We start from the raw sequence: 22,973 nt of genomic DNA, 5'->3' as shown, positions 1-22,973 counted from the left end.
CTCTTGTTCTTTCATGTAAGCTAACTGTGGTGTCAATTAATAAGAACTCGAACTCTGATCAAATAAGAGATTTGGGGACATAGCTGATCTCACACAGTGAAATTAAACACTCCAAGATGATGAAATAACAGGCATATTTATGAGGTAAAATAATTAAGACACGACATTCTGATTATGAGTTGCAAAGTCAGGGAAGTTGGAGGTGGGACAACTGGCTTTCACCTAGGACTGCCCTGGCACCCACAACTAGTGCCTGATGACCAGAGAGGTATGATTACCCATTTTACCCCATATAACCTTCCAGTGATCAGAAGCTCAACCTGCCTTTACCCTCCCCCCCAATTGTGGTCAGTAAAGACCCCCCTTACCACTCCATAACCCCCACCCATTGCTCCACTCTCTTGGTGGCCTAATGTACTCCAGCAGTGAGCCCACTGCATCAGACATCTGCAGCTGGAGCTTGTGGTGGTGCTATGATGCACTTGTTTATTTATTTCATGGTTTCTTATTATTTCTCCCCTCTCTCCTACTGCCTTATTTTTTTTTTTTCTTTTCTCCCTATTTTTCCTTTCTGCATGTTTGGCAGTTGGAGAGTGTTTTTAGAGTTTCTAGGATAACAGACTTGTTAAGTACAGGTCACTTTCTAATGCAGCAGCAGAAAGGGGTAACAAAACCACAAGAACTAATACCAGTTCTCTGCATATCCCAGGATTAAGGGAGGAAAGGGATCTAAATGCATGAGTCTATTCTGGACTTACTAATGAGCATAGAGGTATTATCCCATGATTCACAAACTTCACTGAAAGTACTCTTTTTCACTACATAATTGTTGTTGTTAAGTGCCCTTGAGTTGTTTCTGACTCAGTGACCTTGCGTAGGGTTTCCAAGGAGTGGCTAGTGAGTTTGAGCTGCTGATCTTGTGGTTTAAACTGACCTAAGGCACCATATATTTGAAATAATTTAGGACAATTTAGAGACATTTTATATATGTCTTCTTTAGAGAGTTGAAGTCAAATTGTTGATTGATTTGAGATTATTTCTTTTAATAAAACTTCTTCAAAGTTGTCAAACAAAATAAGAAATGGTATTCCATGGAATTTTAATATTTTAAATGGCTTGGCAATGTCTCCTTTGTCAGTTATTCTTGCTCATACTGGTACCTATAGCCAGCTGGTGAACTTTGCTGCATGCTCCTTTATACTTTTACTCATTTCTCTTTTAATTTGATAGCGCCTTAGTTTGCTCCAGATGTGATGAGATTAACTGTGTCTCAATCATAGTTTAAACTATACCTAGACTCTTAAGTTTTGCTATAGGTTTGGTGTGACGTTCTAGAATAAACGCTGGACTGCTTTTTGACCATTCAAACCCACCAGTGCTACTTGAAAATTCTATACATGCTTGCTATGAGTCAGAACCAACTCGTCGGCACTTAGCAACAGCATGTTGTTAGCAGTCCATTGCTTATCTAACAATGCCATACCAGAACTCCAACAACAACATATTGTTATTGTTGTTCAGTGCCATAGAGTCAGTTCGACTTAAAGTGACCCAATATAGGGTTTTCAAGGAGTAGCTGGTAAGTTTGAACTGCTAACTTGTTCAAGCTGACTTTGTGGTCCTGTGCTTATCCAACAGTGCCACATCAGGACTCATAGATTTATTAAAAGAATGTAATCTTAAATGCAAGTATGTATTTGATGGCACAGAATTTTGACTGGAGTTGTTAGGTTAGTTGACCCATATGTATCTTTTATCATACTGGTTTTATATAAAGTACTTTTTTGTGTGGTATTTGGTAGTAACGAGAAGATTAGATGGGATTGTTTTTGTTGTTAAAGCGCCATTGATTTGGTTCCGACTCATAGTAATCCTGCATAGGATTTCCAAGGGGTGGCTGGTGGGCTTGAACCACCTACCTTGTGTTTCAAACTGACCTTGCAGTCCAGTACTTATCCTACAGTGCCATACCAGGAGTCCAAGATGGGACTGTTGTTGTTGTTAAGTGCTGTTGAATCAGTTCTGACCCATAGTGATCCTGTATAGGGTTTCCAAAGAGCTGCTGGTGAGCTTGAAATGCCAACCTTGTGATTTAAACCAACTGTGCAGTTCAGCGCATTAGCCCACGGTGCCATACCAGGACTCCAAGATGGGATTAATATCATACTAATCAGAATCGTGAAATCTAGTAATATGAATATTAGAAATTCATGTTGTAATTCTGAATTACTTTAACATTTGGGAATTGCCAAATAGAGAACGTATAGTATGAGTTGGAATTGACGCCATGGCATATAACTACCACCACTGCCTCCATGTAGGTTTTAATTATTTTCTTAGATTTTGGGGTAGTTGTATTTATTGTTGTTGTTAAGTACTGTTGAGTTGGTTCTGATTCATTGCGACCCTGATGAGGGTTTCCGAGGCTGTACTTGTTTGTGGGAGCAGAAAGCCTCATCTTTCTCCTGTGGAGTGACTGGTGGACTTGAACCGCTGAACTTGTGATTTACAGTCCAGTACTTATCCTGCAGAATCACCTTTCTAATTTTAAATTTCCTCATATGCAAAAGAGGAATTTGTAAAATCCTGCTTTGCAGGGTTTGGAGAGTTGTAACTCTAAAGTATGTAGCCTAACCAAATGAAACCATGGCCATTGAGTTAATTCTGACTCATAGCAACTCTACATAGGATTTCTGAGACTGTAAATCGTTACGGGAGCAGACAGCCTCACTTTCCATAGATTGACTGGTGGGTTTGAACTGCCAAGCTGCAGTTAGCAGTGCAACACTTCTTCCACAGTGCCACCTGGCTAAAAATACCTTTCCAATATTCAGAATGTCTCCTGTAGTGGAAATAGTGGCATTTTTTGTAAAGGAGAACCTTGATTAATACTATTTCTTCTGACCATTGCTTCTTGTTTACATAGGGAAGAATATAATTTTTAGAGTACTTGTTATTAAACATCACATATATTCTTTAAGTTCTGAAAATTTATCTTTAATTAAGCCTTTATTATTTTAAATTCATTTATTTCTTTTCTTTTAAACTTCTACTTTGCTAGTTGGTTATTTAATTTGCGTTATATTTCCTTGCATTCTTTTTATCTCATAATTTCAGCTTCAGTTTTTCTCAGTCTGTTTTCTGTTATACTGATTTGATTTTCTTTAGCCATGAGTCATTTCTTATCTAAGAAGTATCTCCATTTGTTGTTTTAAAATTTTTAATATTTGATTTTGCTCTACTGAACATGGGTCACAGCTGTTTGTAAAAATCTTCCTATTTTCAGACAGAAGATCTCATTTAGGGATTAATATCACCACCAACTATTTTTGGTGTTTCCCTGCTTTTTTCTATCGGGTAATTATGTTTGTTTTCTCATCATTCCTTGTAAATATTTTTGTGGGTTCTGAGAGAATAGGGTATGAAGGAAGTTGTTTTAAAAGCTGCTTTTTTTGTTTGTTTGTTTATCATGTAGAACACGACCTTGGAAGTATAATGTGCCTTGGTATTTGGTATCATAACCCTTGGACTAGAGATTTAGTGAAATATTGAAAGAAGGAGTCCTGGTGTGGCGCTGTGGGTTAATGCACCAGACTGCAAAGCCGTTTGAACTGCAAGGTCAGCGGTTCAAGCTTACCAGCTGCTCCTCGGAAACCCTATACAGGGTTGCTGTGGGTTGGAATCGACTCGATGACACTTAACAACAACAATATACAACAGTTAGAGTAATTCTTACATCAGTCCCGCAAAGTGTAGTTTAGATTATCTGGCTAGAAAATGATATATATGTTTCATGATTTTATTTTATAAAAATGTTGCATGTCTTTTCTATATTAATTTTTTTAAAGGAGTTTGCCCATGGAGAATAAATGTAATTTATTTTTGGTTTTCTTCTTTTAATGATACAACATTAGGAATAAAGATTTTACAGGTTTTGTTTTGTTTTGTTTTTAATATACTTTTGCATGTTAGTGGGATATGCAGGAACGATCTAGCTATTTACCTCCTGCATATCCCATTAATTATGTGAAAGTTCAGTATATTGAAAGCATAGATGTAGACTTATTTATCCGTTGGCACAGGATCTTTGGTACAGGATCAAGACAAATATTTTTGTTCTCTTTGTGTACAGTTTCCTGAATTTGAGATAATGGCCTGTTTAGAGACATAGTCATGAATGAAAGAAGTCACTTTTCCTATAAAGGATTGAGAATTTCCCATGTTTTATATGCAGTCATAAGCTAAGCCATCTCCATCATACTCTCTATTTCTACGGTGCCTATGACTGATGTCAAATGGGATTGTGTGGTAAGTGCTGTCGAGTTGGTTCTGACTCACAGTGATCCGGTATAAGGTTTCTGAGGAGCAGGTGGTGGGTTTGAACTGGTGTTCGGTGTCACAGTCCAGTGCATAAATGTTAGTGCTTTTTAGTAATAATCTTTAGTAGTCTGATTTTATTATGATGATAAATTATAAATAAGAAGAAATACTTTAAATGGAACAGAAAAGGTGTTTGAAATCTCTTAAGTAACAGGAAGACAATGGTAAAGCTTTGCTTTGTAAGTCTTGATGGTCTCAGATGTTATTGTGAAAATGAATCATTCAAGATAGCTGTTTAAAACATATTCCTTAGTCTTATCCTTAACAATCCTTAACAATTCTGATTCAGTAAGTTTAGATGGAGATCCAGTATCTACAATTTTAAAAAGTACTGTGGGATTCTCTAGCAGATGGAAAGGATCATACTCTGAGGGACATGGTTTTAGATAAATGGAGGGAAAAAAGTAACTTTTCATTGTAGATGAATGCCAACTGTAGCTTAAGCCATAGTGAGGAGCCAAGACAATGAAGAATGAACACGCTTCTGGTATAAGGCAAGTGTTTCAGGCTCACAGTGAAGTTTTTGAAAATTGTAGACTTTTCTCTTCTTGCTCCAGCCCCCTTACTGCCTTTAGGGATGGTTTTTTTGAAATTCAGATGTTTTCATATTATTCCCTGCTTAAAATTACTAAGTTCTCTTAGAGTAAAGTCCACACTTCATAGCAGGACTGTTAGATTCTATAATGTACTAATTGAAATGACTTGCCTTTCATTGTTTCATTGTTTTCACATATGATTTTTTTCTCTACTCAGATTCCTTATGTTCCATAAGTGTAACTTAAACATAGATGTTTAGCTGCTGTTTACCATTTCCTTCCTGTTATTTGTAGATTTGAAAAGTATTTTTTATTCCATTAAAATATTGCTTCTTAATTATAAGTAACATGTGCATAGATACTTGTTGTTCAGTGCTGGCAAGTTGGTTCTAATTCATAGTGACCCTGTATAGGGTTTCCAAGGAGCAGTTGGTGAGTTTGAACAACTGACATTGTGGTTTGCAACCCAGTGCTTATCCTTTTGCACTGTTTTATGTTATGTTGTTGTTGTTGTTGTTAAGTGCCGTCGAGTCGGTTCCGACCCATAGCGACCCTGTACAGGGTTTCCGAGGGTGTAAATCTTTACGGGAGTAGAAAGCCTCATCTTTCTCCCGCGGAGCGGCTGGTAGTTATGAACCGCTGACCTTAAGCTCCCTCTGCCCATAGGTCAAGATCCATACACAAATATTGTGTTGAATTTTGGTGCCATATCTCTTTTGTTGTTGCTAAGTGCTGTCAAGGTGGTTTTGACCCTTAGCATCCCTGTATAGGGTTTCTGAGGAGTGGCTGGTGAGCTTGAACCATTGACCTTGCGGTTCAAACCAACTTTGTCATCCAGTGCATTAATTCATAGTGCCACACCAGGACACTTTTGTACCCTTTAATCTAGAAAAAACCCTTATGTCCTTTTATGACTTTGGCATGTTAATAAGTCTAAGCAAGTTTATAGAATGTTTTGTAGAATGATTTTTAATCTATATGTAATTTGAATGTTTTTGGCAAGACTTCTGGATTAATGGTGATATTTACTTCCCATTGCAAAACATTAAAAGGCTGCTGCTACTGATAGCTCTGAAAGGGATTACATTAGGTTCTGGATAGAGTGGGAGACAAATGAGGCACGAACCTCAAAATCATGAAGCTACTGGTCAGATAGTGACTGATGGTACCCTTGAGACTATGAGCTCTAGTCATCCTTCAGGTCTGGGACTCAACCCTGTGACTCCTATGAGGCAATTTTCAGCAAGACAATAGACAATCAAAAGGGCAGCATTTACCAGTGACAAAGCTCAGATTGCAGGAAGGGACAGGAAAGAAAGAGGAATGGAAATGGGAAATGGAGGAAGAGGGATAAGTGATGTTATATTATGGGGATTGCAGTCAGTGAAATGAAACAATGTGCATGAATTGTTGAATAGAAAACAGATTTTCTCTGAAAAACCTTTATTCAATTAACAATAATAAGTAAAAAAAAAAAAAAAAAGGGAATATAAAAAACAAGTCAAACTAATTATGAGTCAAAGAGACCTGATGGTAAAATTGCCCCACAGAGTTTGTAAGGATGTAACTTCAAAAGGTCATGGAAAAATTCCATTGTCTTTCCATTCCATTTTTTACAAAAACTTTTTGAAACCTACTTGTAGGTACCTCTAGGCTACAGTCTTTTCAGAAGCAGATCACCAGCTCCTTTTTATTGGGGATCTTCTGGGTAGGTTTGAATTCCCTACCTTTTGAAGCACCTGAGTGCTTAACCATTGCACCACTAGGGCTCCTTTAGTACATATGTTCTTCGTAACGGTACTTTGTTATCCATAAAATGATTTGGATGCAATGTGTTCACTTTTTTTTATTTGTTTCTAGTTTTTCACTTACACGTGTTAACACATGTACTATACATGTTTATTTATGCAATCATTTCTGAGGGATAGAGTTCTAGAAATAAAATTGCTAACTCAAAGGATAAGTACATTTAATTTTTTTATATTGCCAGATTGACTTCCAAAAGACTATTTGTTTATGTTTTTGCCTACGTAATATAATTAGAATCTACTTCCATTGTGTCAATTCTAATTCCTAGCAACCCTATAAGGGTAGAACTGCCCCACAGATTTTCAGAGACTGCATATACTTCTAGGAACAGCCAGTTTCATCTTTCTCCCAAGGAACAGCTGGTGGGTTTGATTCACCAACCTTATGGTTAGCAGCCCATTCCTTAAGCCATTGTCACCAACTCTCCTAATCATGATATATTTTTCCCTCTTTAGTTTGGTGTTAAGTTGGTTACAAATCATAATGGCCCTGTTTAGGGTTTCTGAGAGCGGCTAGTGGGTTTGAACTGCCAACCTTGTGCTTACCAGTCTAGTGTTTATCCTACAGGGCTCAATAACAATATATGTTGTTGTTAAGTGCTATTGAATCACTTCCAAACCACAGCTACCCTGTATAGGGTTTCTGAGAAGCGGCTGGTGAGCTTGAACTGCTGACCTTGTGGTTCAAATTGACTTTACAGTCTAGCGCATTAATCCATAGCACCACACCAGGACATATATATTAAGTAAAATTAGTTTCCTTTTTTTTAAAAAAAATTTAAGTGTTAATCCTAATGTCTGTTATATGTGTTAAAAATGTTTTTTTCCCCTCCTTACAAATGTTTTTTTTTTAACCTTTTTTTTTTCACCCTATTTTATACCTTTTAATTTTTGGTGTTCTTTGTTGTTTAAAAATTTGTTTTTATATACAGTTCACATATATTCATTCTCTACTTCTTTTTAACCTCTAAAATGAATTAACCTAGGGGAAGGAAAATTTTCTAAAGTGTAAGAAGAAGCTAAGGACCCTGGTGGTGTTGTAGGATAAGTTTTGGATGGTAAACTGCAAGGTCAGCAGTTCAAACCCATCAACTGCTCCATGGGAGAAAGATGAGACTTCATTCTCCCGTAGAGATTTACTGCCAGGGAAATCCTTTATAGGTTTGTTGGGAGTAGGAATCAACTCAATGGCACAGGTTTGTGTTTGAGGAAGAAGCTAATTTTGCTAGCTGTTTGTTATTTTTAAATTTTGTTGTGCAAGTAACAGCCACCATATGGTATTATAATTCATTCATGTAACTTTTTCTTACAATCTGGTCATCAAAAATGAACTTTCTTAATGGTTTGTTCTAGAGAAATGACATAATATGAACAGCATAAAAATATTAAATAAAATACAAAACAAAGAAGAAAAAAATCATTTCTAATAGTTCTAATATCCATACAACCATAGTTATGGTTTATTTTCTTTGTCTTTTCTTCCCTTAAAGATAGTTATCATCAAGTAATTATAATTTAAAAAGATTTCTAAGCAGAGATATTTCCTAAAAGCCATTCAAGTGTGGCTTATGAAATTTACTATCATATAATTACTTTTCAGAGTATTCACTTCAGCTAGGTGTAGAGATACCTCTTTTCTTTCTGAAATCTTCTAAGGGCTGCCATGTGTCACTTGTTATAAATACTTATGTGCCACGATCTCATGATGGACTTGTAATAGTAGGGCACCCCTAACTGTGATGTCAGTTATCCTGATACAATGATTGCAGTGTGTCTGAAGAAAAATGTCAGGGATATATCACAGTACATGACAGACCATTAGGTAGTGTACTTGCTAGCAGTTGCCCCAGGTTTTGTTGTTATGCATTAACTGTGATAAGGTCTACAAAGAGATATTTTTTTCCTATATTTGCTTATTTTTCAGTCTTCAGTCTGTTGTTAGCCTAGATCTAGACCAGTTTTATTTCTTAATATTAAAATAAAGTATGTTCAAGTTTCATCTATTTGGACTTTATTTTAAAGTTATTGGGCACTGGTTCTTTTATGCTTTCAGATATGTTTGTTACAAGTATTGTTCATATTATAGGTACTGTTCATGTTATAGGTACCTTCTTTCTCATAAACAAGAATATTACTCATTAATTTTTTATTTTGAAGTGGATGTTGTATCTCAAAGGTCCAGTGATAGAATTTCAAGTACAGAAAAAGTGTTCTTTTAAGTTTTTAAATGGTAATTTTTGTATACCTGTTTTTTTAAGATACTGAAATAATTAAAATAGATAATTAAAAAATATTTTACTGTGTTTACAGTGAAGGGTTACACAAAGCAATATTTTTTACACAAGTTCTTCAGTGAACTTGGTGACACTCTTCACAATGGGTGGTAAACATTCTAATTGTTCTGCTTGTTCTTTTTCTATTAGTCTAGTGTCTCTGCCCTCTTATAGTCTCGTCTTTGTTTTGAAATAACTATTGACCTTTTGATCTCAATATAGGTGGTTTGTTTTGAGTGGCACATAACTTGGTGACATTCATTATTTTTTTGAGCTAATTTTGTTTTTTTTTAACTTTTTACTTTGAATTGAGTGAAGGTTTAGAGAGATTATAAGTTTCACATTTAACAAATCATGCACTTTGTTTCATCTCAATGATTGGAATCCCCTCCATGGAACAACAGTTAGCCCACTTCTTCCCTGGGGTTCTTATTTCCATTCCTCCCTGCCTTGCCATCATTTCTCAACTTTGTCCTTAGGTAAATGTTGCCCTTTTCACCTTGCATGGTTGACTATTCCACTGTGAGCATATCTTACTAGTGTTGTTGTTGTTTCTTATATAGCTTGGCAGAAAATTGGGCCACAAGGGTAAGTTTCATTCTAGAAATGAAGGGTGGTCAAGGGCTGAAGTCTCAGGTTCCTCCAGTCTCTTTCTGATCAGTAAACTTAGTCTTTTTTTTTTTTTTTAAATATAGTTTTGAATTTTGTTCCACACATTCTTCCATTCTATTCGGGACCTTCTAATGTGATCCTTTTCAGAGTACTTGGTAATGGTCGCCACGCATCATCAAGTTCTTCTGATCTTAGACTGTTGTTTACATGTCCCATTGATCCATTGAACTAGTTGTTCCTAAGCATCTTCAAATTTTCATCACTCTTCTTTTTTTCACACATGGAGAGACCAACAGTTGTACCTAAGATGGCTTCTCATTTGCTTTTAAGATCCCAGACACTGCTTACCGAAGTATGATTTAGAACATTGTCTTTATAGACTGTGTTATGCCAATTAATCCTGGTATCCCCTGAGATTATGGTTCAGAGCCCCCAGGTCCAACAGCTCATTGCATTAAGATGTTTGATAATATATAAGAAGTTTTCCTCATTTTGCCGCTTTGTATTTTTGAACTAATTTGTTATTTAGCTACAAGGTGAACTAAGGATTTGTTTCAGTTCAGGGTGTAAAGAGTAACTCAAAGCAGTGATCTCAAGGTGATCAATCACTCCAATAAACCTTTTTTTTTTTTTTTTTAAGGAATTTGAAGTTATTTTCCATATTTTTCTTCTATTCTATAAGGTTCCAACCCAGATTAGAATGGCTGGTAGTAATAATCAGGCATCTTCTAATTCTTTGGCTCTTATGGTGGATGAGTTCATGTTTCATGTAGACTATTTGTACTGTAGACTAGTTTTTCCTTCAAGTCTTTGGTTTATTTTCTCTTTTTTTTTTCCCTTTTTCTTCAGATCAGTAAAAACCAATGGTTGTGACTTAGATGGTCGCTCTCAAGCCGTATACTACTCACCAAATTAGAATGTAGAACACTATGAACTATATTATGCCCTTTGAATGAGATATATATACCATAAAACTGTGGTCCGTATCCTTCAAATTAAGAAATCCAATCTTATGAGATGTTTAAGATATATTAGTAACTGTGCCCTATGTGCTTTATTATATATATGAATATATGTGCATACACTCACACAGAAACTAGAAATTACTTAATCCATGGAAAACAAGCATCAGAGATGTAACTAGACCAAAGTTTCTGTAGCTAGAGAAATAGGAGATTGCAGGTTTCCTGCTGTCCCGTAATGAGTTGAACAGGCGAAAATTACACTGATTTGGATGACCCATACTCTTTGTAAACTCTCAAACAATTGTAAACATTTTTCATATCTTTTTTTCCTTGCATGTGTGTAATGATGCTACTCAAATCAATCTATTCCGCTCAGTTTTGACACAAACTAAATACTTCTTTTTCTGATCCTAATTACTCAAGTCTTGGGGTGGCACTGTAGGATAAACACTGGACCACAAAGCTCATTTTGATCTGCAAGGCTGGCAGTTCAAACTCACCAGTCATTCCGCGGAAACCCTATTTAGGGAGCTCTGGTAGCGTAGTGGTTACGATTCGGGCTGCGAACCTTAAGGTCAGCGGTTCGAAACTACCAGCCGCTCCGCGGGAGAAAGATGAGGCTTTCTACTCCCGTAAAGATTTACACCCTCAGAAACCCTGTACAGGGTCGCTATGGGTCGGACCCGACTCGATGGCATTTAACAACAACAACAACAACAACATGAGTCACAAACGACTCGACTGCACTTAACAACAACAATGATTACTCGAGTGAGGTCAGTTTTCATAAGTTGAAGGGTACAGTTTTCTATACTGCTGAAGCTGCCTAAAACCTCTGATACCAGCCACAAGCTTTGGGGTTCCTATGACTCCCTTACCTCTGTCTGCTGACTTTAAATTCAGGGATTTTCTACTACCTTCTCAGGATGCCACCTGTATAGTAGCTTAGACATCTCCTCGGCCTCCTACTTCCTACCTGCTGGTTCCTGATACTCCTTGAGGTTCCATAAGTTGCTAGAATGACTCACAGAATTCACACAAAGTTTCCAATTTTATCTAGCAAGAAAGGTTAGTAATGAAGTGAGACAGTGCGAGGTCTGGGAGGGTTCTCAATTGGAATGGTGGTGGTGGTGGTGGTGAAGTGCCATCGAGTCGGCTCCAACTCATAGTGACCCTGTACAGGGTTTCTAAAGCTGTAAATCTTTATGGGAGCAAAAAGCCTCATCTTTCTTGCACATAACAGCTGGTAGTTTCAAACTGCTGACCTTGAGGTTAGCAGCCCCACTCATAACCACTACGCTACCACAACTCCTTAAACTGGGAGAAAATAGTGGATTGTGAATGCTTACTAGGACAGAGCTGAGCAAACATGGCAGAAACAGGAAAGATTGGTGATTACGAGCCGGTGACCAGACAGATGGAGCCATCTTGAACTTTTGTGTCTTCAGAGACAAAACCTATTGGCACTGCAGAAACATACCTGTGGCTCATAGAGACAAAGATGTGATATTTTCCTTGTTCTCTACACTCCCTTGGTAACCAGAGGTGAGGACAGCTCTACCCACATACACTTCCTGGAAAGCTCACACTCTTGGTGGTGTTGCTGCACAGAAGTGAGTGCTGTAATTGTGGGCCCCATTAAAGGAGGAGAGAGCTGTCTGTATTGATCTGGGCTAGTTCTCACTAGGAGAAGCATTTGAACAGATGCGTGAGGAGGAAAAACCTCAAAAAACTCAGAAAGGAAACTGCTGGTATGTGCCAGAGGCCAGGCCAACTTTGGTGTGCCCATCTTGAACTGTCACAGGAGACTTTGAAGGCAAGAGGGCAGTAGGTAGTGCATTGACATACCGCTTATTCGTAGACAGAAAGGGGCAAATTGTTTTCTTTTCTTCTTGTACCTCACCTTACCCTAGTGACTAGAGGTGTGGCCAGCCCCCATTCCATATACTCCCCTGTAAGCTCCTGCTCTTGAAGCTCCTGGCTACTGAAGTTGCATCAAAGTGTATGGGGAGCTAGCAGCAACAACCTTGGCACCTAGAGTCTGGTGTGACCTATTCCAGACCTGCAGAGTGATTTTGGTCAGCCCTGAACTAGAGAGACCTCTTACCCTCTGCCCTCCTCTGGGATGGAAATATCCTTATACCCCAGCTGCTTTGGGGCTTGCAATAAATACTTTTGGATTGGGTGCCCAGAAAGACAACACGTAGCCTTACAGGATTGAGTGTTACTGTCTCATCCCTTACCCACCTATGACATGAGCACTCTGGCTGGTAGGAGAACTCTCTGGGTCTGATGGAACCTGCCCTGTTACTTACTTTGCCACGCACCTTTCCCCCCCCCCCTCCATTCTTTTTTGTTTCTTTATTCCTTCTCCCTCACCTTTTTCTCTCTTGCTTTCTCGCCTTTCTCCTTTCATTTTGTCTTCTTTATTTTTCTGCTTCTCTTTCCTCACTGCTGCTGTTCTTTCTTTATTATTTTTAAAATCCCTCTCAATTTAATGTTTTTTAAAAAATTGATTTTTAGTTTTATTTATTTTTTTAATACTCTCTGATCTCTTTCCTTTTCACTCATTTTTCTCCCTAATTTAGTTTAGGTGTTTTTCTTTCTTTTTATTTTCACCCCTTTATTCTTCTATTAATTTATTTTCCTCTCTCTTTTTTCTCTCTTTTGTTTTTGTATTCTTTTGCTAGTTATAACCTACTTTTTTCTTTATTTTCTTCCATTGTTGTTTGCTGGATTGTGCATGTTTTCCTTCATTCTTGTATATGTGTTTTCTCTTCTCGCCCCACTTGACAAGAGACAGCAACTGTAACCATACAGTACAGCCACAACTGTATCCTCTACAGCTCTACGCATTGAGTAAGAGCCAGTGCCAGCTGGTATACACTGGATCAGCAACAATAGCCAAATCCATCCTAAATTGAACTTCATGAACAGAGAACAGTGCACAAGCTTAGTTCCTGATCACACTCACCAAGAGGCCGTTAGTGAGTGCTTAAGAATACACCAACACACAATCATCAACTTAATACAAATACAACAACATCACAGTGTCTCTAAAGCAGCAGACAGTTTATGTTCACACAAAGAAGCAAGACAGAGTGTCTCCGATAAATGACTAAGAGGCAGAGCTAGAAAGCAGTTTTGAGGAAAAAAGGCATTAAAACTACCTGAAAAATAATTCAAGAAAAGGATGTATAGATACCATCAAAGCATTGACACAAAGGTTGAGGAAAACAAGAAAGAATTTAGGAAAGCACTACAGGAACTATCAAACAAAATAAATATTGGAGATAATACAAAATCTGCAAATATACAGCCAGAAGATTATTACTAAGATTTCAGAAATGGACAAAATATGGAAAGGGAAAGTATATTTGAATCAATGGAGGCCTGATTCCATTGAAAGTGAGCTTGAAGATAAATCTCTCACTGCTAGTAAGCTAGAAGAACAATCAGAAAAAAAATGAAAAAATCTGAAGAGAGCCTAAGATTCATGTGGAACAACATGGAGAGAAATAATTTATGGGTGATTGGAAAAGCACAGAAAAAAAAAAAAAAGAAGAACTATTGGGAGAAAATATCCCTAATATCATGAAAGATGAGAAGAAAAGCATTCAAGAAACTGAATGAACCCCAAACAGGATAGACTTTCTTTAAAAAAAAAAAAAAAGATTTTATTGTGCTGTAGGTGAAAGTTTATATAAAAAAAAAAAAAAAAAAATCACTAATACATATAATCAAGCTTTCCAAAATCAAAGTCAAGGAAAAGATCCTAAGAGCTCTTTGGGAAAAGTGAAAGTTTCCTACAAAGGAGAACCAGTAAGATTAAGCTCTGATGTCTCAGCAGAAACTATGCAGGCAAGAGGCAATGGGGAGACATATACAAAACAGTGAAAGAAAAAAATTGGCAGCCAAGAAGCATATACTCAACAAAATTGTCCCTCAGATTTTATTGTTGTTGTTAAGTGTTGTCAACATGACTGAAAGGAGAACATTTCTACATAAACAGAGACTAAAGGAATTTGTAATAACCAGGCCAATTTTACAAAAAAAATACTAAAGAAAATCCTTTGGACTGAGAACCAACAACAGCAGACAGCAACCAGAGGTTGACACAACCCAGAATTTATTCAAGATACGGAAAGATTCAAAATAAGGGAAACCTACAAGATTGGAAATAGGGAACCAGAGATAGAAATTTATAATGAAGACAATGGCAAAGCAAAAAGAAGGAAAAATATAGAACTTCAAAATGGATAGGAAGTCAGGGAGATTTCAAGGTAAAACAGACTTTTAAATTTGGGAAAAAATAAATTACAGGATAACTACAAAGAACGTTAATGAAACTTTATATTAAATCAAGAAGCAGGAAAGCTATGAAGAGTTTGTATACATGAAAACAACAGAACTGAAGAAACTGACAAGAAAACATACACAAAGTGAACTTAATACAGAAAATATGTGGAACATATAAAACAGAAGCATCACAAAGACACACAATAAAAATTAATGTAATTAATTCATACCTATCAATAATTACACGGAACGTGACTGAATTAAGTGCACCAGTCAAGAAACAGAGAGTAGCAGAATGGATAAGAAAACAAGATCTTTTTTATGCTGTCTACAAGTGACACACCTTACACACAAAGACAAAAATAGATTAAAAATCAAAAGATGGAAAAAAATTAATCAGTTAATGGCAATAAAAAATAAGTAAGAGTGACAGTATTAATTTCTGATAAAATAGGCTTTAAGGCAAAAACCAGCATAAGAGACAAAGAAGGACATTATTTCATGATTAAAGGGTCAATTGAACAAGAGGACAGAACCATAATAAATATCTATGCTGCCAGTGAAACAGCCTCAAAACACATAAATCATACACTAATAGATTTGAAGAAATAGACAACTCTACAATAATAGTTGTTAAGTGCTGTTGAGTTGGTTCCAACTCATAGTGATCCTGTATAGGGATCAGCTACCCAAGGGGTAGCTGGTGGGTTTGAATTGCTGACCTTGTGGTTAGCAGTCCACTGCTGTCACATCACACAAGGACTCCAATAATAGTTGTTGTTGTTAAGTGCTTATCGAGTTGGTTCTGACCCGTAGTGAACCTGTTTCCAAGGAGTGACCGGTGGGTTTGAGCCAACGATCTTGCGTCAAACTGACCTTGTGGTCGAGAGCTTATCTTAAAGGACTCCCCAATAATAATAGAGATTTTAATACAGCGATTTTGGTAAGGGATAGAACAACTAGAAAGAAATTCAACCAAGACACTGAGGAATGAAACAACACAATCAACTACTTTAACCTCATAGGTTTATATAGAACATTCAACCCAACAACAGCAAAATACACATTCTTTTCCAGTGCACATGGAATATTTTCCAGAATATATCATACGTTGGGCCATAAAGAAAGCCTTAATAAATTTAAAAACATCAAAATGCTATAAAGCACTGTTTCAGATCACAATGCTATAAAATTAGAAAACAGCAATAGGTAGATCAAGGAAACAAAATCAAATGCATGGAAATTGAATTACATGCTGCTAAAAAAGCTACTGAGTAATGGAATAAATAAAAAATTCCTTTACTCAAATGAGAAAGAAAACACCAAATCCTTTGGGACATTCCTGAGAGGTCAGTGTATAGCAATAAGTGCACACATCCAAAAAGAAGAAAGAACCAAAACCAACACATTAGCACATCTCTAATAATTAGACTAAGACTAGCAAAGTAACCCTACAATCACCAGGAGAAAAGAAATAATAAAGATTAAAACAGAAATAAATGAATTAGAAAACAGAAAAACAATAGAATCAATAAAGATAAGGGTTTTTTTTGAAAGGATTAATACAATTGACAAACCATTGGCAAATCTAACCAAAAAAAAAAAAAGTAGATGCAAATAACATGCATGAGAAAAGATATGGGTTACATCACAACAAAACAAATGGAAATAAAAAGGATAATAACAAAAATACTTGAATTCTACTCCAGTAAATTTAAAAATCTAGAAGAAATGGATACATTTTTAGAAAAACATGACCTACCTAAACTAACACAGAGTGATGTAGAAAACTTGAACAGATCTATAACATAAGAAGAAATTGATCAGTTCATCAAGAAACTCCCAACCAAAGAAGCCCAGGCCCTGATGGCTTTACTGATGAATCCTACCAGATATTCAGAGAGGAGCTGACACCAATTTTACTCAGATCTGTTCTGGAACATGGAGTCTTAGTGGTGTTGTTGGCTAATGAGCTGGACTGCAAGGTCGGCTGTTCAAATTCACAAGCCATTTTTGGAAACCCTATACAGGGTCACTATGAGTTGGAACCGTTTTGACAGCACTTATCAAAACACTTGAGGCTTTCTGGTTGAATTTGTGTTTTAGTCTGTTACATCCAAAGTTAGGTTGGAAACTTTTCTGGTTGTTCCTTTATTTGTATGAATTTAATCTTTTATGTATAAAACTAATATTGTGCTGGTAACAAAGGGAGTGCGATACGTATTTGTTGTTGTTGTTAAGTGCCGTCAAGTCGGTTCTGACCCATAAGGACCCTATGTAGGGTTTCCGAGGAGCAGCTGGTGAGCTTGAACCGCTGACTGATCAGCAATTCCTAGAATCATTAATCTGATTTCTTTTTGATAACAGCACATATTTTTGTGCTTTTTTTCTTCTTTGCTATTTTTTCCAGTTGGACTAAAGCTATTAAAAAAGATCACTTGCTTCATTGCATACGCCGTGCTAGGTGACAAAGTATGTTTATAAAATGAACTTACTGCTGTGTTTTGACTTTATTATAATTCTTTCAGACTATTGGTTTCCTCTTCTTTGTTCTTTGATTTTATATATGTGAAGTAAAGAAATATGAATCATCCTTTTTGTTTGTTTATTTTGTTTTAGGTTGCTATGGAGTTGATGGAGAGAGTGACTCTATAATGAGTTCAGCTTCTGAAAACTCTACTGAACCTTGGTTTTGTGATGCCTGTAAATGTGGTGTTTCCCCTAGCTGTGAACTATGTCCCAATCAGGATGGAATTTTCAAGGAGACAGATGCTGGAAGGTTAATGTCATAATCAGTCTTGCATTGTGTTTCTTTTAAATGCCTGCTTTAGAATGTGTTTGCCTCTGACTTTACTAGTCTAATTATGTTTTAGTTATATACTTTCATGTGATTGCTTTTTATGTTCTTCATATAAACAATAGTGACGTTGTTGCTGCTAAGTGCTGTTGAGTTGGTTCCGACTCATATCGACCCTGTATAGGGTTTCTGAGGAGTGTCTGGTGAGCTTGAACCACAGACCTTGTGGCTCAAACTGACCTTGCAGTCCAGCGCATTAACCCACAGTGCCACACCAGGACTCTAGTGATAGTTGGAGTAAAGGAAATAACTTTTATTGAATACCTACTTTTGTCTTTTGCAAAAATGAAATTATTGCCTAACCTCCTCTGACTACCCAGGGAAGAATGAGAATCAAACTCCACATCATCCCAAGATCAGTTCCTATGATGGGGTTATTAAACGTGCCTTGACCCTCCAACCTTCTTTTCCCTATTCAAAATTCAACCATCTGTCCCAGGACATTCTACTTGTCTGGTAGGTTATAATTGATTACAGTGGCCACACAGAACTCATAAATGATCTTCATGATTATAGGGTTTATTAAGGAAGTTAACAGGATACAATTGAGGTTCAGAAACATTCAGGATACAGCAGTTCACAGAACTCATAAATGATATTCATGATTATAGGGCTTATTAAGGAAGTTAACAGGAAACAATCGAGGTTCAGAAACATTCAGGATACAGTAGTTCCCTGGTCAGGAGCACCTGTTCTCAGCTGTACTAAAGGCACTTCTCTCTCTTTAATCCTCGACCTCTCAGCAACACGACCCCTTGATCTTTGTCTTGTACTGTGGGCTGGAAAACCCACTTCTCTGCTCCATTTCCTGTTTTTGGCTTTGCTGCTGCCTTTGCTGCTTCTCTACAAAGAGATCTTGGGGTCCAAAATACATGCTCTGTTTGTGGCTCTTCTTTCATGATTGTTATGAGAGTCCTTGTTCCTGATTTGAGATGGCTCATTTTAAAACTGTTAGGTTGGCCAAACTGATCTACTGCTGGGTTAGATCCTTTATACCTATTTGCATGGTCCTACCAGTCTTTCCCACTACTTGTCTATCATTGTGTTGTACTGTGCTGGCTTGTGTGTAGCTGTGACTCTGGAAGCTATGCCACAGGTATTTTAAATACTAACTGGGTCAACCTTGGTGGACAGATTTCACTTTCCAGAAGACTAGGAAGAAGGAGATCGGATTACATCCTCATATTTAGTCACTGAAAACCTTGTGAATAGTAGTGGAACACTGTCAGATATAGTCTGGAAAATGAGACCCTCAGGTTGGAATGCACTCACAATGCGACAGGGGATAGAGTTGCCACCTCGAAGTAGAGTTGACTGTGATAACATGAATGAAGCAAAGCCTTTGGGATCTTCATTTGCTGATGGGGCACAACTCAAAATGAAGAGAAACATCTGTAAACATCCATTAATAATCAGAACATAGAATGTACAAAGTATGAATCTAGTAAAATTGGAAAATGTTGAAAATGAAATGTAACTTATGAACATTGATATTCTAGGCATTAGTGAGCTGAAATGGACAGGTATTGGCCAGTTAAAATCTGACAATCATATAGTTTACTGTGACAGGAATTACAAATTGAAGAGAAATTGAGTTGCATTCACCATCAGAAAGAACATAATCAAGATCTGTCATGAAGGACAAACCTGTGTGTGATAGGATGATATCCATGCGCTTATAAGGAAGACCAGTTAATACCACTATTATTCAAATTTATGCACCAACCACTAAAGCCTGTAATGATGAAATTGAAGAATTCTACTAACTTCTTCAGTCTGAAATTGATCAAGCGTGCAATCAAGATTAATGATAATTACTGACGATTGGAATGCAAAGATTGAAAATGAAGGATTGGGGTTGGACAATATGTCCTTGGTGATAGAAATGCTGGTGGAGATCACATGGTAGAATTTTGCAAGACCAATGACTTCTTTACTCTAAATATGTATTTTAAACAACATAAAAGAGAAACTATACACATGGACCTCACCAGATGCCATACACAGAAATCAAATTGAGTACGTTGGTAGAAAGAGATGGTGGGAAAGTTTCATATCATCAGCCAAAACAAGGGCAGGGGAAGACTGTAGAACAGATTGCCAATTGCTCACATGGAAGTTCAGGCTGAAGCTGAAGAAAATGAAAACAAGTCCATGAAAGCCAAACTATGACCTTGAATATATATCCCACCTGAACTTAGAGATCATCTGAAGAAAAGGTATGATGCATTAGGCACTAAAGACTGAAGACCAGAAGAGTTTTGGGATGATATCAAGAACATCATACAGGAAAAAAGCAAAAAGTCATTAAGAAAACAAGAAAGAAGGAAAAGACCAAAATGGATGTCAGAAGAGACTCTGAAACTTGTTCTCCAGCATAGAGATGCTAAAGCAAATGAAAGAATTGAGGAGGTAAAAGAACTGAACAGAAAATATCAAAGGTCAACTCAAGAAAACAGAGTAAAATAACGAAATGTGCAAAGACCTGGAGTTAGAAAACAAAAAGAGAAGAACACGCTCAGCATTTCTCAAGTTGAGGGAACTGAAGAAAAAATTTAAGCCTTGACTTGTGGTATTGAAGGATTCTCTGGGCAAATTATTGAATGATGCAGAAAGCATCTAAAGAAGATGGAAGGAATACACAGAGTCACTTAACCAAAAATAAATGGTCGATGTTTAGCCATTTCAAGAGGTAGCATATGATCCAGCGCCAATGATCCTGAAGGAAGAAGTTCAAGGTGCATTGAAAGCGTTGGCAAAGAACAAGGCACCAGGAATTGATGGAATACAAATTGAAATCTTTCAACAAAGTGAAATGGCACTGGAGGCACTCACTCATTTATGCCAAGAAATTTGGAAGACCTGACCCAACTGACTGGAAGAGATCTGTATTTGTGCTCATTCTGGAGAGAGGTGACCCAATAGAATGCAGAAATCATTGGACAATCTCTTTGATATCTCATGCAAGTAAAGTTTTACCAAAGGTAATATAGAAACAGCTGCAGCCGTACATTGGCAGAGAACTTCCAGAGGTACAAACTAGATTCAGAAGAGGATGTGGAATGAGGTATATCATTGCTGACATCAGATGGATCTTGGCTGAAAGCAGAGAATTATCAGAAAAAATATTCACCTGTGCTTTATTGATTATTCAGAGGCTTTTGATTGTATGGACATGACAAGATGTGGGACAACCTTGTGAAGTATGAGTATTCCAGAACACTTAATTGTGCTCATGAGGAACCTGCGCGTAGAACAAGAGGCGGTTGTTCCAACAGAACATGGGAACACTGAATGGTTCAAAATTAGGAAAGGTGTATGCCAAGATTGTATTTCACTGTACTCTTTCAATCTGAGAAAAGAATCCAAAAAGCTGGATTTTATGAAGAAAAACATGGCACCAATATTGAAGGAAGACTCATTAATAACCTGCGATATGCAGATGATACAACCTTGCTTGCTGAAAGCCAAGAGGACTTAAAATACTTACTGATGAAGATAAAAAACCACAACCTTCTATATGGGTTGCATCTCAATGAAAAGAAAAAGAAAATCCTCACCCACTAACCAATAAACAACCTCTTTATCAATGAAGAAAAGATTGAAGTTGTCAAAGACTTTATTTTGTCTGGATCAACCATCAACACTAATGGAAACAGCAGTCAAGAAATTAAACAACATACTGCATTAGGCAAATCTGCTACATCAGACCTTTTTAAAGCAAAGATGTCAGTTTGAGGACTAAGGTGTACCTGACCCAAGCCATGGTATTTCAGTAATCTGATAAGCATGCGAACATTGGACAATGAATAAGGAAGACCATAGAAGAATTGATGCATTTGAGTTATGATATTGGAGGAGAATATTGAAAGTACCATGGACTGGCGAAGAATAAATAGATGTGTGCTGGAAGAAGTGCAGCCAGAGTTCTCCTTGGAGGCCAGATGGCCAGACTTCGTTTCTCATACTTTGGACATATTGTCAGGAGGGAGCAGTCGCTGGAGCAGGATATCATGTTTGATAAGGTGGAGGGTCACAGAAAAAGAAGAAGACCCCCAATGAGATGGATTGGCCAAGTGGCAGCATCGATGGACTCAAGAGTGGCAACAGTAGTGAGGTTGGCCCAGGATCGGGCAGTGTTTCATTCTGCTGTGCATAGGGTCTCTATGAGTCAGTACCAACTCGATGGCACCTAACAACAAGTCATTTGGATGGATTTGCAAACACTATGGCTAGAAGAGACATACTAAATAATTCCCTGCACCACACTGTTACACCCATAATTCCATTTAATCCTAATAATGACCCTATGCTGAGATAGGAGAAAAAGATCCCTATTTTATCAGTGTAATATCTGAGGCTATCAAACCATTTATATTAGTTTACTCAAGGTGAATTTGATTATTCACAAACTGGTGCATAATCAAATTTGAACCCAGATCTATGTGGCTTGAAAAGCGTATCATATCTAATCATGGGAACAAAAAAACCATAAAAGATTAGGAAAGGGGAAAATTTTAAAGAATGCTATTCAGTTATGAGAAAAGAGTAACCACATTTTATATTCCAAAGGATACCCTAGGGCTTAGGGAGGATATCTGAGGAAGAACAAACATGGAATATGATCCCCTTTTCAAGGATGGGGTTCGGAGAACGTGTCACTGCAGCCTGGTTGATGTCAGAGAAATTTACTGGTTTGTCTAGGCCTGAGTTGCCGGCTGCGGGTGTGTAAAAGAAGTTGGGGTGCTTGTGTGAAGCTAAGAGCATATAATGTTGGTGTTGACAGGGCCAAAGAAAAGTGACCAGTACTGTTTTATTAAAAACATTATTCTAGTACTTTAACCAGATAATTCTATGTAAATTCCTTTGGTAACTCTTCAGTTCTGAAAGCATAGAGCTTTCTTTTAGCAAAAAATAAAATTTTTTGCTTGCTTATATAAAAGTACTTTTGAAAAATTATAAAGAAACTGTTTCTTCATGATATCATAATCCACAAAGCAACTCTTGATGATATCATAATCTACAAAACAACCTTAAAGTTGTTTCTGAATGAAGAGAGCTTCTTTAACAATTTAGATAATTATTGAGAGATGTTTATATTGGCTGCTGGTGATACCTACATTTATGGTTGCCTTCCTTGATGATGCAGCCTAGCTAAAAAAAATTTAAATACTCTTTAGACATTTTATTTGTGTTATATCCACCCTCCTATAGACTACTGTAGAAATTATTACATATATATA

At 37.0% G+C, this 22,973-nt stretch overlaps 1 protein-coding gene across 2 annotated transcripts in view; it reads left to right on the top strand.

Moving 5' to 3' along the window:
• PHF14 (PHD finger protein 14) overlaps window positions 1-22,973 on the top strand; it is a 210,522-nt gene that overhangs the window by 23,904 nt on the left and 163,645 nt on the right. For both annotated transcript variants that reach the window (XM_006834249.1, XM_006834248.1), the window contains one exon: window positions 17,493-17,652. In XM_006834249.1, the coding sequence (XP_006834312.1) occupies window positions 17,493-17,652 (160 nt within the window). The remainder of the gene's footprint in view (window positions 1-17,492; window positions 17,653-22,973) is intronic.

The sequence above is a fragment of the Chrysochloris asiatica genome, unplaced genomic scaffold (assembly GCF_000296735.1).
Source record: "Chrysochloris asiatica unplaced genomic scaffold, ChrAsi1.0 scaffold00010, whole genome shotgun sequence".
NCBI classification, from domain to species: domain Eukaryota; kingdom Metazoa; phylum Chordata; class Mammalia; order Afrosoricida; family Chrysochloridae; genus Chrysochloris; species Chrysochloris asiatica.
The sequence above is the reverse complement of the archived record's forward strand: the minus strand, read 5'-3'. Positions and strand labels throughout refer to the sequence as shown.